General features: G+C 39.7%; 2 protein-coding genes across 2 annotated transcripts; one reads left to right on the top strand and one right to left on the bottom strand.

Annotated features, from left to right (window-relative positions):
- Window positions 1–50: 50 nt before the first annotated feature.
- On the bottom strand, window positions 51–5099 carry med1l (mediator complex subunit 1-like). Its single transcript, XM_029529651.1, has 16 exons — window positions 5004–5099; window positions 3802–3877; window positions 3676–3730; window positions 3446–3572; window positions 3325–3353; window positions 3096–3167; window positions 2930–3004; window positions 2569–2645; window positions 2446–2486; window positions 2144–2280; window positions 1901–2025; window positions 1652–1773; window positions 1352–1538; window positions 1148–1243; window positions 908–1010; window positions 51–794 (listed from the first exon to the last, which is right to left on the bottom strand). Exons 1-16 carry the CDS (start codon window positions 5097–5099, stop codon window positions 473–475), a joined length of 1740 nt encoding a protein of 579 aa, XP_029385511.1. The 3' UTR covers window positions 51–472.
- Window positions 5100–5558: 459 nt separating this feature from the next.
- On the top strand, window positions 5559–11713 carry ralaa (v-ral simian leukemia viral oncogene homolog Aa (ras related)). The gene is made up of 5 exons (XM_029528556.1): window positions 5559–5700; window positions 7483–7768; window positions 7853–8061; window positions 8253–8427; window positions 8548–11713. The coding sequence occupies exons 2-5, from the start codon at window positions 7655–7657 to the stop codon at window positions 8668–8670; spliced, it is 621 nt and encodes a 206-aa protein (XP_029384416.1). The 5' UTR covers window positions 5559–5700; window positions 7483–7654; the 3' UTR covers window positions 8671–11713.
- The last annotated feature ends 527 nt before the right edge of the window (window positions 11714–12240 follow it).

Below are 12240 nucleotides of genomic sequence, written 5' to 3'. Positions count from 1 at the left end.
GAGAGAGTTGATCAAGCCACATCCCTCACGTTCTTTGTGCATTCAGCAGAGCTACCTTTAATTTTAATATGTTGTGTGTTGACCTCTACATTATTATTGTGAGCCATCAAGAATGCATCATGTACTTTAACAATGTCTGATTGGCTCGCATGGTAGTAATCAAACAGGCTCTTGGCTGTCTCAGAGAGGTCAAATGCCAAACCTCAAACCTTTACAACCAGTAATCTCTGCCACACAAGAATGCATACATAGTGAGAAGAACTTCAGTGTTCTGCAGGAGATCATACAAAAATAAAGACCAAATACAAGTTACATGCAGCTTGTTTTCTAGTTTGACTGACTTTATGTATGAAAGGAGGCGGCTGCATTACTGACATTTATTTTATTCTTCTTTATGTCTAAGACATAAAGGAACATTTTAAAACTAGGGGACATCCTTTGCTGGTTTAGATTGGCTTTGACTGTTGAAGTTTCAATGTGAAAACACACCCACAGGAGTAAATGGGTAAGGGTTGACAGCAGCACTTGCCTTTATTTCAGGAGGAAGCTCAGAATTGGTGACAGACATGGGACAGCAGGCCGAGTTGGAAACGCCAAAGCCGTCCTCTGGCACAGCTGCAACCTGGGACAACTTGGTGGAGGCGCCGTCGGTGTCTGTCACGGTGTTACTCAAGGGAGTGGAGTGGTCATTTTCGGCCTCTGTGGTTGTCGGTGGTTCAGGAGAGAGCGGGACTGACGCGGCTACCTCCAGCTTACTGTATAATGCCCTCAGGGTCACGGGAATGGACATGCACCTGTGACAAATATGCAGATTCAATTATGGCAGAGTGAAAGTCAGCATAGTTTCATCTTTTTAAAACATTCATCATTTCAAGCCCTCATAACACTGTAGATCAAGAAAAGATACCTGTTCATGATGGTTGATACGTATTGATCTATAGATGAATCACATGCTGCCAGTCCAAACAAACGGCAGGTAATCTGACGAGAATCTGAAATGTTCACCAGCACTAGGGACACAAACATACAAGCCACATTTGCTGATTGCCTCAACTTAAATAACAGAACAATACTCTAAAGTATCACAGTAGCCCAATCTGGGGAAATAATAAAACTTGAATAAAAACATTCACAGGTAAATGCTCACAAACAGCCAAGGAGTCAGTTTCTGGCGGGTGGAAGGTCACAGAGAAGCTGGTGTCAGACTCCGGAAAGACTTCAAACTGCAGGTGGCAAACTGAACCTGATGGCAGCGTTCATCAAGGAGATTATTACCAACGGATAGAGAGGAGCTGGCGATCTCCATATTGCCTGTTTAGTATCGGAAAAGGCCTCCTACCTGGACTGGGACACTGAGGAGTGGCACAGCTCCTCAGAAGGCTGTTAATGGCACACTGATGACGCAGCAGGTCCAGTATAGCTGGGACATGTGCAGGGTGGGTGAAGGGAACACTCTCCATCACAGTTGCTCTCTGTGCAGATGACTCCCATGCATCTCTGGGGAGAATACAAGTGTGCATCACATCTGCAGGAAGACCCTACAGAGGAGAGAAAAAGAGTGTTTGTCTTTTATATCATGTAGCTAAGGTTTCCACCATATTTCACTCAACACTGGTGTGTCGATCTTGGAAGCAAAACATGCATACAGTACCACTGTAAAAATAGTATCCTGCTCATCTGATGTCTCCATGAGGCTGTTTGGAGTCAGTGAACCTCTTGTCAGAAGCTTGGGTAAGGGAGCCCACTGCAGGTCAGCATCTGGTATGGTCACATCTATGAAATCACGTTACAGAGGAGAATGCAATTGAACTGAGCTACCTCTTTTTTTTTTTTGGTATTATTTTAATAACGTATAAGCAAGTATATTTTATGCAATCTGTCCTGTGAATAGTTGTTCTACCTGTAATTTGGCTGAGCTTGTTTACAAAAGACATAATCACTGGAACAGCTGGCTGCAGTTTGAGGAGAAAACAGGCAGGCAGTGTCTCATTTGGCACCTCGTTCAGCGGCAGGAACACAGGATAACTGCCACGGGACACAGTCTCATTATAGTAATACCACTGGCATCGATATAGACGTTCACTGTGGGATGTCAAATTAAATACAATCCTGGTGAGGTGGAGATTAAACAGTAACACGTTACCCATGGGGATCCAGCTGTGGAGGCTGTGGGACCACAGATGCCATCTGGAGCGTGTGAGTTACAGCGCTGATGCCGACAGTCACCTGGGCTGCCTGGACAACGTCCCTGATACACGTCACCTCTTTTAAAAATAACAGCTTTTCAGGAAATTCCACGTTTGTTTTGATTACTTCATGTGTTTACAGGAATGGGCCTCATGCATTCAAACAGGTTTATTAGTAGATCATTTTAGTTTGCTGCCAAGCTGAGTCTGCTTTTTGTTGTAGCAGTTTTGGCATCTTACGTGAATCCATTTGTGTTACTTCAGTTTGGGCAGTATAAAACTGGATAGCCAGCGGGGAATCTGAAACAATACATTTTATTTAACTATTTATTTAACTATTTTATTTCTTTAATGTGGCAATAATAGATTTTTATATTGCTACCTTCTTTTCCAGCAATAAGGCAGCCGATTCTTCCATAGTTAATCTTGTCGATTTGGGTGTCACTGTCCTTTACTGCCCTCAAAGCAGGAAAAAAAAAAAAAAAAAAAAAACATTTATAAAAATGATTCCAGTCTGCATGTTATGATTACTCTTTCAATCATATTTATGGAACATGCACATCCTGTCCAAAAGGCCATACAAATGCCCTCCTTTAAATAGTCAATTACTATCAATAACAGTAGAAACTTAGAAAACATTTAAGACAATTAAATTAAGCCTCATAAATCCAACTTAATACCTTTCGATTCACAAATCCTCAACTGACAATTTACTCAACTTTTAAAGCATTTGTGTTGCTCACCTTGGCAAAGGTGATAATTGCTGCAAGTCTTTTCCAAGGGCTTGTAGAGATGTAAACAGTTTTAATTTGATTTCACTACAAGATATAGACAACATATTTTAGGAAATAGCTATACACCTGCGAAAAAGGCCCAAATAAAAACAAGTGTTAGGAATGCATCAGCTACTTGTCTCCAGGGATGTTGTACTGGGTGAAGAGGCCTGCCAACCTCACAGAGAAGTCCGCAAAGTTCTTTGACCTTCCAGAAAAAGCAGAACAGAACCCGAGCTGAAATGATTTATCTTTAGGTAATCACTTAAATCACCTCTGTGGTCGCCATCTCTCATTTTTAGTTTAGGACTGCTGACTACCAGTGAAATGTCAAATGCTAAATTTACTATTGCTCTCCATCTTACCTTAGCAGCTGCAGAAGGGACTCACTGGACTGCAAAACAATCAGTTTATTAACACAGTTTAAATAAATAAATAAATAAATAAATAAATAAATAACAAACAACAAGTTCAAACAGAACTTACAACAGGGGCTCTTCCCTGTGGGGCCACCTTTACCTCCTCCACCCCACCATTTGGCACCAACACCACCTCCACATAGAATAGGTCGGCTGTGAGGTAGCAGGTGGCCTCAGTGACGTGAAAGCCCATTCTAGATAAGAAACGTGAATACGGGAGCCAATCGGTCCCACTGCAATATACAAACAACAAAAAATAAAAAATAAAAAAAATGCATTGACAGGTTCACTCCTTACCCTTGTTGTTTGGCTATCATTTCCAGTCGAGACCTCGTGGTGTTCATGGTGGACACTAAGACACAGAGAGCTTCATTTACTCAGGGGGAAAGGGAAATTTGTTTACATATTTGCACACATACATACCATTAAACTCTCCCTGGAGCCTTTCCATGGACCTAACCAGTGGCTCACATGGTTTGGATTCAACTCTGGGTTTGTCCTATTGATGAGGGGGGGGGGGACAACAACAGGCCAATTGTTTATCTTGTGTTCTTGTGCAAGTGGTCTTTGGTCCTATCTGCCCATCACACACAATCTGTGTGATAACATGTCAAAAAGAAAGCTTTGCAGTTTGGGATGTTTTAAGAGCAGGAAGTCTACAACAGGCCTGTTTAAGTGTACTGTGCCTTGCTCTTAATGCCCAGTTTTAGAGAAGACTGGTCATACAAAAGTCCTTTTTAATGTCAGTGCTGGCAGGAAGTTGTATGACTAACCCCAGCTGTCTTATCCTTTTGGACCATACTTCCCTTCAGACCACCAAGTAATCAAGTTTCTTTACAGGACTCCAGAGACTGACCACTGCCAAGCTCCACTTTGTATTAATCCAGAAGTATTATCTACCCTGCTGCTCCACCCATGACAAATCTAAAGAAAACTAACTTCAGCATACAAGCAACTATAGCACAGCCAATACACTTTAGAACACTTCCCAAACATTTCAGTTTTTTAAAGCTTTGCTAAATCTACATGAGAAAAAGTATACATATGAAAGCAAAGAATATTCAAGACCAGGGAGGCATAATGGGCAGATTTGAACAGATACTGCAAAACAAAATGACTGAAACCAACAAAAGGTAAATTCTCTTGCCAATCTGAAAGCCCAGCCAAGGCCATTAAGAAGCCAAACTAAAATGAGCATTTTGTTCAAAAAGGCTTAGACTGACTACACCTACTGTGACAAGTGGTGAATCCAAGAGAAGATGCAATAACCATCAATGGACAGCCTGCTGATCAAACAACAAAGACTTTAGTGTTCCAGGATACATGAGCTCATCCTCAGTGCATCACCACACCAGCTCCTGATTCACAGCACAACATCATATTAAAAGAATCCCCCCAGAAACCAAACTGTAATTATCACCTTATGCTACATGACACAAATAAGAAGTGTCAAATAATCCTGCTAATAAGAATTTTGGGTGATCTCCATTGTTTGCATAAAGAGAGCTTGCCTGTGTGTGTGTGTCTGCGGCGGGGGGGCTAAACTCACCAAATGAGTCATGTGAGGAACACAAAAACCTAAGAAAAGGAAGGCCAGGGGGAGTGAGATGACTGATATTCCTCACCATGCATCTACGGACCAGCTGAGAAGTGTCATTCCAGCTCCTCTCTGCAAACTTCAAGTGAAGGTCAGAGATTGCTTTGCATAGATTTGCTTTCATCTCTGAAGCAGAAAAAGAAAGAAATCCACACCCTTTCATTAGATCACCAGTGGAAAATACTTAACTGCGCATTTGGATTTGTCTTATCTGACCTGCAATTTTTTTATTAGGTAGTAAAATACTTCACCCAACATTACCTGTCTCATGGAGGTCTACTCCAGTGTTGCTGGTTTAGACAAAGGGGTGTTTCATCTGAGCAAACCTGACTGCATTTAAAACCAGATTAGCCAATTAATCAATTATCTGCCATTCAACCACGAGGAAGCTCTGAGGAATTCTATGTTGTGTACACAAGAATTTAAATAAAAACAAACTGCTGTTGTATTCAAATAGATAGTTTAAAAAACAAAAAAGAAAAAGAAAGAAAGGAAAGAGTAAAATCTGGTTCTCCCAAGCGGGCGGGCGTTGTCAGACTGAGCCAAGCCCACAGGACGTGCGCTCAGTCCGCTGCTAGCAGCCACCAGCCCGCCCAGCCTCCGGAGTTAGCCGCGGAGCTAGCCATGAGCTAACGAGCAGCTAGCTGGGTGTTCTTCATCTCGCCATCCTCATCCAGCCTGCACAAACGCCCAGCGAGGGGGGGGGACACCGTCACATTAACCCGGTGAGGTGGTGCGGTTTTTGTTGTGTGCAGGTTAACGCCGTTATCGTGAAAGTCTCCGCCGATCTCGGTTGTTATTTTTGTGTTGTTATTTTTGGGCTCTTTAGCGTCACATCATGTAGTTGTGATTAGCTGCCTTGCTAGCCTGCTAGCCTCTTAGCTAGCTGTGTTTGAAAGCATCGACCGGCTCATCTGTTGCTGGGAATCATGTTTGATGAATTTGTGTTGTGTCTTTGTTTTTGTTTGTACTTGTGTGTTTTCATTGTCTGTGACCCTCTAGCTCCATCTTAATTAAACGAATTACCTGTCAGGTGAACCTGCCTGGTGAGGGTAGTTAGCTTGTTAGCCAAATCGCCCACTGTATTGAATCTGGCATGTCAGCAGCTAACTTGCTAACTACTTAGCATGATTATTAGAGTGTTGTGTGTTGTTGTTGTTTTATTTTAAGTATGAGTAACAATGATCATATAAAGCAGCCTCTCTCAGCTAAAAGTGGAGGCTGTTTTGTTGCATCCTTGACGTGCCTGCGTTTTTTAACGTTATGTGGCAGTTATTTGCTAAACAAACAGCAGCTGAGAGATTTGATGACATTACAACTAAATTTGGTAATAACTGTTTATTCACAAAATATCGTTATTTAATTCTGTAACTTTTCATTATAATCGTTTCTTCAGGACTTAAAATCATCAAGCTGATAACGTGTCTACATCACTCACTCCATGTGGTTTATTATGTTACACCTGGATTAACATCATTTCTCCTAAAAAAAAAAAAAAAATCATTTGTCGTGCTTTTTATTTTTCCATTCTCCGTTATTTAAACAGTTAGGATAACAGGAAATTGCCTCTGGTAATAAATTGTAGTATTGACTTTCCGTATATAGATCTTTTTCTTAATTTGTATAATGACCACTTGGCTGGTTTCCCATGTTTGACCCCAAACACCAGAAGTCTGTGTTGCCCTGTGATGGGAAAAGGCATCAGCATGCATCTCTTGTAATTATATTCTGTCCACTTGGAAAAAGTTCTTATCTTGTTACTGTTTAAAAGTCTGATTTCCTTGCAACATTGGTCACATGGGTTCTTCAGGTCATTATTTCTATTTGCTTATCTGTATGTCATCCATTTTTAGGATGCCACAGATGCCAAGAGCATTTTCCCACTAACTGCAAATTTAGCCTCTGATTAGGTATCTTACATATTTAAATAAGTTCGGTCTTGAATGCACAATTTTAGACAGACCTTATTCCTTGTCTAATTTCATGGTTATGTAGATATTTCAAAGGATTGAATTATTAATACTGGTTCAGCCAGATAATTCTTTCTGCTGTAAATGTTACTTAGTTTTTTAGTTTGTTTTTTTTTTTGAATGAATGGCCGTCTTGCCTTTTGGATTAATACAGAAGAAGAATAGTGTAGAGGGACACGTAATCTTTCTACACACATGTAACAACAGAGAAGAAGTAATATTGAGAAACAAACTTTGTAAAGCAGTTTCTAATGCATTAATCTAGTTCCAGTGGTCCTATTCTTCCTTATTTGCTCGAGTCTTGGCGAGCTATGGAGAATAATCGCCTACATTACATTTGTAATGTAATGGCTGTTTCTGCTGCTTTTTTCCCTCTTGTTCTTATTGTTTGTTTTCATTTTTACTATAGTGGAATTTATTCCTATGAGACACACTGACAGCTGTGCAATCTAACTGCTGAAAAGGAATATAGAGCCTCAGAAATGTGGATGAAACATCTTACAATTGTTTTCTCTCTCTTCCCTTTTGTCTCCCCAGGTATTATCATTCAGCTCTTCTTTGCAGTTGCAGCCCAGAGTGATTTTTTTTTTTTATTTTATTTTTTTTCTTTTCTTTTCTTTTTATTTTTTTAACCCTCTCCATTTCACAGCCCTTCCCTCCAGCTTGAGCTTTCTTCCTTTTGCACTAAGCTCTCACAATACACACAGCCATGGCAGCTGCAAAGCCAAAGGGGCAAAATTCTCTTGCCCTTCACAAAGTGATCATGGTGGGCAGCGGAGGTGTGGGAAAATCAGCCCTCACCCTCCAGTTCATGTATGATGAGGTGAGCAACTTGCATGACAACAGTCCAGAGTTTTTAAGGTGAAAAAATTCTCATGAGTTTTTGTTTGTTTTCTAATCCGCCTAGTTTGTTGAAGACTATGAGCCGACCAAAGCAGACAGTTACAGGAAGAAAGTGGTGCTGGACGGTGAGGAGGTACAGATTGACATCCTTGACACAGCTGGACAGGAGGACTATGCAGCCATTCGGGATAACTACTTCCGTAGTGGCGAGGGCTTCCTCTGTGTATTTTCCATCACAGAACTGGAGTCGTTTGCAGCAACAGTAGATTTCAGGTGCAGTACCAAGCTCTAATATAATACAGTATTTCATTACTAGAATTTATTGAAACATGTCACTCAGTTAAGTCTTTCAAAAATACTTGCCTTTTGGACACTTCAGAACTTGGAATTTTGACTTTGAACTGGATGCTTTAAGTCTGTCTTTCACTTAATAATTATGGTAAATGGCATTTCCTGTTTTGCAGAGAGCAGATTCTGCGGGTGAAGGAGGATGAGAATGTTCCCTTTCTCTTGGTTGGTAACAAGTCGGACTTGGACGACCGACGGCAGGTTAGTGCAGATGAGGCAAAGGCGCGTGCTGAGCAGTGGGGTGTGTGCTACGTGGAGACTTCTGCCAAAACCCGGGCCAATGTTGACAAGGTTAGTTTGATGAAATCACCTTAAACTTGGCTAACCTGAATAAACTAAGCAGAGAAAAGTGAACCCATTGTTTTTTTTTTGTGTTTGTTTGGTTTGTTTGTTTGTTTGTTTTTTTTACAGGTATTCTTTGACCTGATGAGAGAGATCCGGGCAAGAAAAATGGAGGATAGCAAAGAGAAGAACGGGAAGAAGAAAAGTAAAAGTTTGGCCAAGAGAATTAGAGAGAGATGCTGTATTTTATAGTGGTAAAAGAGGGCAGAGTAGCTGCTTATGTACATATACATTTCTCAGACTTTTGCATTTATTTTGTGCCCACACCTGACCCTGACTTTCTGTTCCTGGCTACCAGGACATCTGACCTTGTGTCAGGAAGTCATAAGGTGGCACTCCATACACCATTTATAGCTCTAACTTTTTATGTGCTGACACTCCAAATAACTTATGTACTCTCTCTTACTCTGACCACATTACAGAGTGTAATAAATGGATGGTGTTTTTATTTAGGTCTAAGCTTGACAAAAGGCTAAGCCCTGAAACGTTACAAAAACCTTTCATTGTAAAGTTTGATGTGTATAATATATTCAGACAACTGTGCAGTGCAAGTTCAACAGAAAAGATAAGTAGTAGGGCCAAGGTTTAAATGGGGGGGAAATATAACTGGAGCTCAATACTGGAGAGCCCCATTGGCATAATTAGTCTGCCATCTTTGATAGGAAATGGAAGTGAACAGGCTCAGCAGCGTAGTGTCAACTCAGAATTCATCAAGTGCCACCAAGGAAATGTATAATGCACTGATGAATCATGGAAGCATTATAATTGAAGGATCGTTGGGTTAATGAAGCCAGAACTGAAATTTGATGCCATTTCTACTTGTCAATTTCCACCTCAATTTTCCAACGTCATATTATCATCAACGCTTTTTCTAAGTCACAACATATTTTTTTTCTCTTTTCTTCTCCTCTATCATATCAGTTAGCATAAGCTAAGTGCACTAATGTTATTTCCCCCTTCCAGTCACTTTGAGTCTTCTCAAAATGCACAAAAAACATTGATCATTACCATCAAACCTGTGAGGAACACTTGAACATTTTCTTTTTGTCAATTCAATTTCAGAAGTTTTACCTCACTCAGTTACTGACTTCCATTGCCTTCTTATGCGATGACGGAATCCCTGGTGCTCTGATAGAAGGAGATTCCAAAACACTATCCTTTACATGCTCTTTGTAACACACGGTGATAAAATAATTTGTTTCCATACATGTAAAGATTGCTTGTGCCAGTTTTTATTTTTCCTGGCTCAGACTTTAAATCCCCTTTTTCTTTATTATTTAAATTTATTGCTTAAAGTTGGGACTAAAGTGGGATTTAATTGGTGGATAAATTAAATTTAGGGTGGAAAATGTTAAGTTTGATTGAGGTTGAGTGGTACTTGTCAAAAAAAAAAAGTTGCTCTCATTCACCAAAGAAACACCCTCCCGAGTACAAGTGCCCGCTTTAAGTGAAGTGAATGACATTGTGCTGTGCTGAGCAACAGAAGTTAGCACTACAGCGTCGGTGCAATATCTGTCTTTGTAAAGCTGACGGAGGCCCGAGTTGAAGGGGTGTCAGGGGAAGTGAAAGGATTACATTTTAAATGGTCTTGGGAAGAATTGCAAGGTTATGAGGGCTTTAGTAATTCATGTGCAGTGCATCACTGTTGCCTCTCTGTCCGTTGTGAATGTGAATAATCCCCACATCCTCATCCTGTTTGCCTGTAATCTTCGGCTGCCAATGATGTGCAGAGTTTAGAGGTTACTGACGCTCTAACTTTGTTTACCTTTTGTTACATTTAGTCCAAGCCTACCCCATATTATGATACTATGCTGACATCTTAATGTTTCTTTGGTCTTGCTCATGCAGTTGAATAATTTCACAAGCAAGTGAAGATCAGTGCAGTGTAAGGCAAAATGAGAATGCACCGCATCTTACTTTCTCTTTTATGACTGAGCCACTCGTTCTTTTTCCACCTCAGAGCTTCTAATTTATTTTAAATAACTTATTTGTTTCATTGTTTTGTTTTACAGACATTCAGAGTTTTTCTCACATTTCACATTGATCCAGTTTAGGTTATTAATACAGAAGTAAATGTTTGTGCTTAAGTGTGTGCGTGCATTGCCAACAGCAACAGCTGTTTTATGTTAAGAGTCCAGCAACCAGTAGGATGTCCAACACTGGAGTCTATGCAAAAATAATAGGTTTAGTTACAAAGAGGACGAAAAAGTTGGAAACACTTCAAGACATTATCGGTCTCAGCAAACTACTTTAAATAACCCTGAGTTACGTAGAAGCATTTGAACTTGAAAGCAATTGAAGGATCCGACAACACTTAAAGAATCCAATATTAATCAGAGGTTATGAAATGCAATGCTGTCTCTGTAAGTGCTGACATAATAGATAAACACTTAAGAATCCATGTCTTTGATTACAGGCTTTGCTTGTTGTGTATTTCAGTGTGTTAATTGTGCAGAAAGTGATAAGTGTATGAGAATGTATGTGGGATTTCATGTTCACTGAAAAGCACACAATAGAAGGAGTTTTAGACTTTAATAATAGGGTGAGACTGGATATGTGACCAATTGTGAGGCAAAATTATTTGGAACCTATGGCATCAGAATGTTTGGAAAGTAATCTGGTTTAATGTAAACTAAGGGCTAACCTTCAGTACACCATACCAAGACGGAGACGCCCCTGAAAGTTGAAGTGGCCGGCATAAAAGCTGACATTCAGTCTAAGAATCACAGTCTGTTATGGCTCACCTTCTTTAAGCTTATGGCCATTACATTGATTAAGTGCCGTGTGTCTACATTGTTATAGATCGCATAAGCTATTATATTTAACAGTGACTACCATAGTGCTTGCTTACTCAAATATTGGCTTAACTCTCATTCATGTTTTAATGCTTTTACAGAAGCACACATAATTCAGTGTCCTTTTTCCGTTATGGTCCAAATATTTTCAACTGGATACTAAAAGAGTTGTTTATCTGAAAGCAATGAGAAAATGATCCTACTGGGTATGCAAATAACTTGTTTTGCCTTTTATATGAATACCCTTGGAAAAAAAAAATGGATATCCATGTCTTTCATTGGATGGTTGTATGTATGCCATCAGTTAAATGTTTACTTATTTTAAGCATAACCACTAATGTAGCCTATCTGTTTGTGAATGCAAGAGGCGAAGCTTACATTTCAATTCATTTTTGTGAGGTATTTGGAAATGGCAAATAAAGTGGATATTACTAATAACATTTTTCTGAAGTACTCAGGTTTTGTTTTTTTTTTTTTGGCTTGAAGATTAGTCTCTTGAGTCAAGGTATTGCTCCAGTTGTAGCTTGAGAATGGTTTACACCTTCACACTTCATCTTTCAAATAAAATTTTATTTAGGTCATGTGACTATTTTGTGACTTTATATAGTCACAAAGTGATCAAAAGATCAAAGTCTTCAACCATAGTCATTCACTCTTCCAATACAAATGCTAAAAAAATATGTTGATTAATTTAAAAGAGGAAGCCAATGAAATTGTGATTTTTTTTTTTATTATTTTTTTTTTATGATAGTATTTATTTAACTAATAATCAAATTGATTCATATCCAATTTCTGCTGTTATTTTTTTGGTTACCTTACCCATAGAGTGCAGAGTATTTACTCCACACACTGATATTATCCCCTCACATTAACGGAACCGCTTCATTCCCAACCAGCTGGACGGACTCTGGGTTTTATTTTGAAGGTAGGGGTCAGGGGTTCCCCTCTCGGCGGTGACGTAACCGCC

Source organism: Echeneis naucrates, chromosome 20 (assembly GCF_900963305.1).
Source record: "Echeneis naucrates chromosome 20, fEcheNa1.1, whole genome shotgun sequence".
NCBI lineage: Eukaryota > Metazoa > Chordata > Actinopteri > Carangiformes > Echeneidae > Echeneis > Echeneis naucrates.
Note: the sequence above shows the minus strand (reverse complement) of the source record. Positions and strands in the feature narration are given on the sequence as shown.

Excerpts from the sequence above, each read along its gene's own strand:
- med1l (XM_029529651.1), bottom strand. The coding sequence starts at position 5,099 with ATGAAAGCAAATCTATGCAAAGCAATCTCTGACCTTCACTTGAAGTTT. Across the intron at positions 2,281-2,445 it reads TTTATACTGCCCAAACTGAA|CTGTTATTTTTAAAAGAGGT; the intron begins GTAACACAAATG and ends TTTCCTGAAAAG. Across the intron at positions 1,011-1,147 it reads AACTGACTCCTTGGCTGTTT|TGCTGGTGAACATTTCAGAT; the intron begins GTGAGCATTTAC and ends TTGTGTCCCTAG.
- ralaa (XM_029528556.1), top strand. The coding sequence starts at position 7,655 with ATGGCAGCTGCAAAGCCAAAGGGGCAAAATTCTCTTGCCCTTCACAAA. Across the intron at positions 8,062-8,252 it reads GCAGCAACAGTAGATTTCAG|AGAGCAGATTCTGCGGGTGA; the intron begins GTGCAGTACCAA and ends CCTGTTTTGCAG. Across the intron at positions 8,428-8,547 it reads CCCGGGCCAATGTTGACAAG|GTATTCTTTGACCTGATGAG; the intron begins GTTAGTTTGATG and ends TTTTTTTTACAG.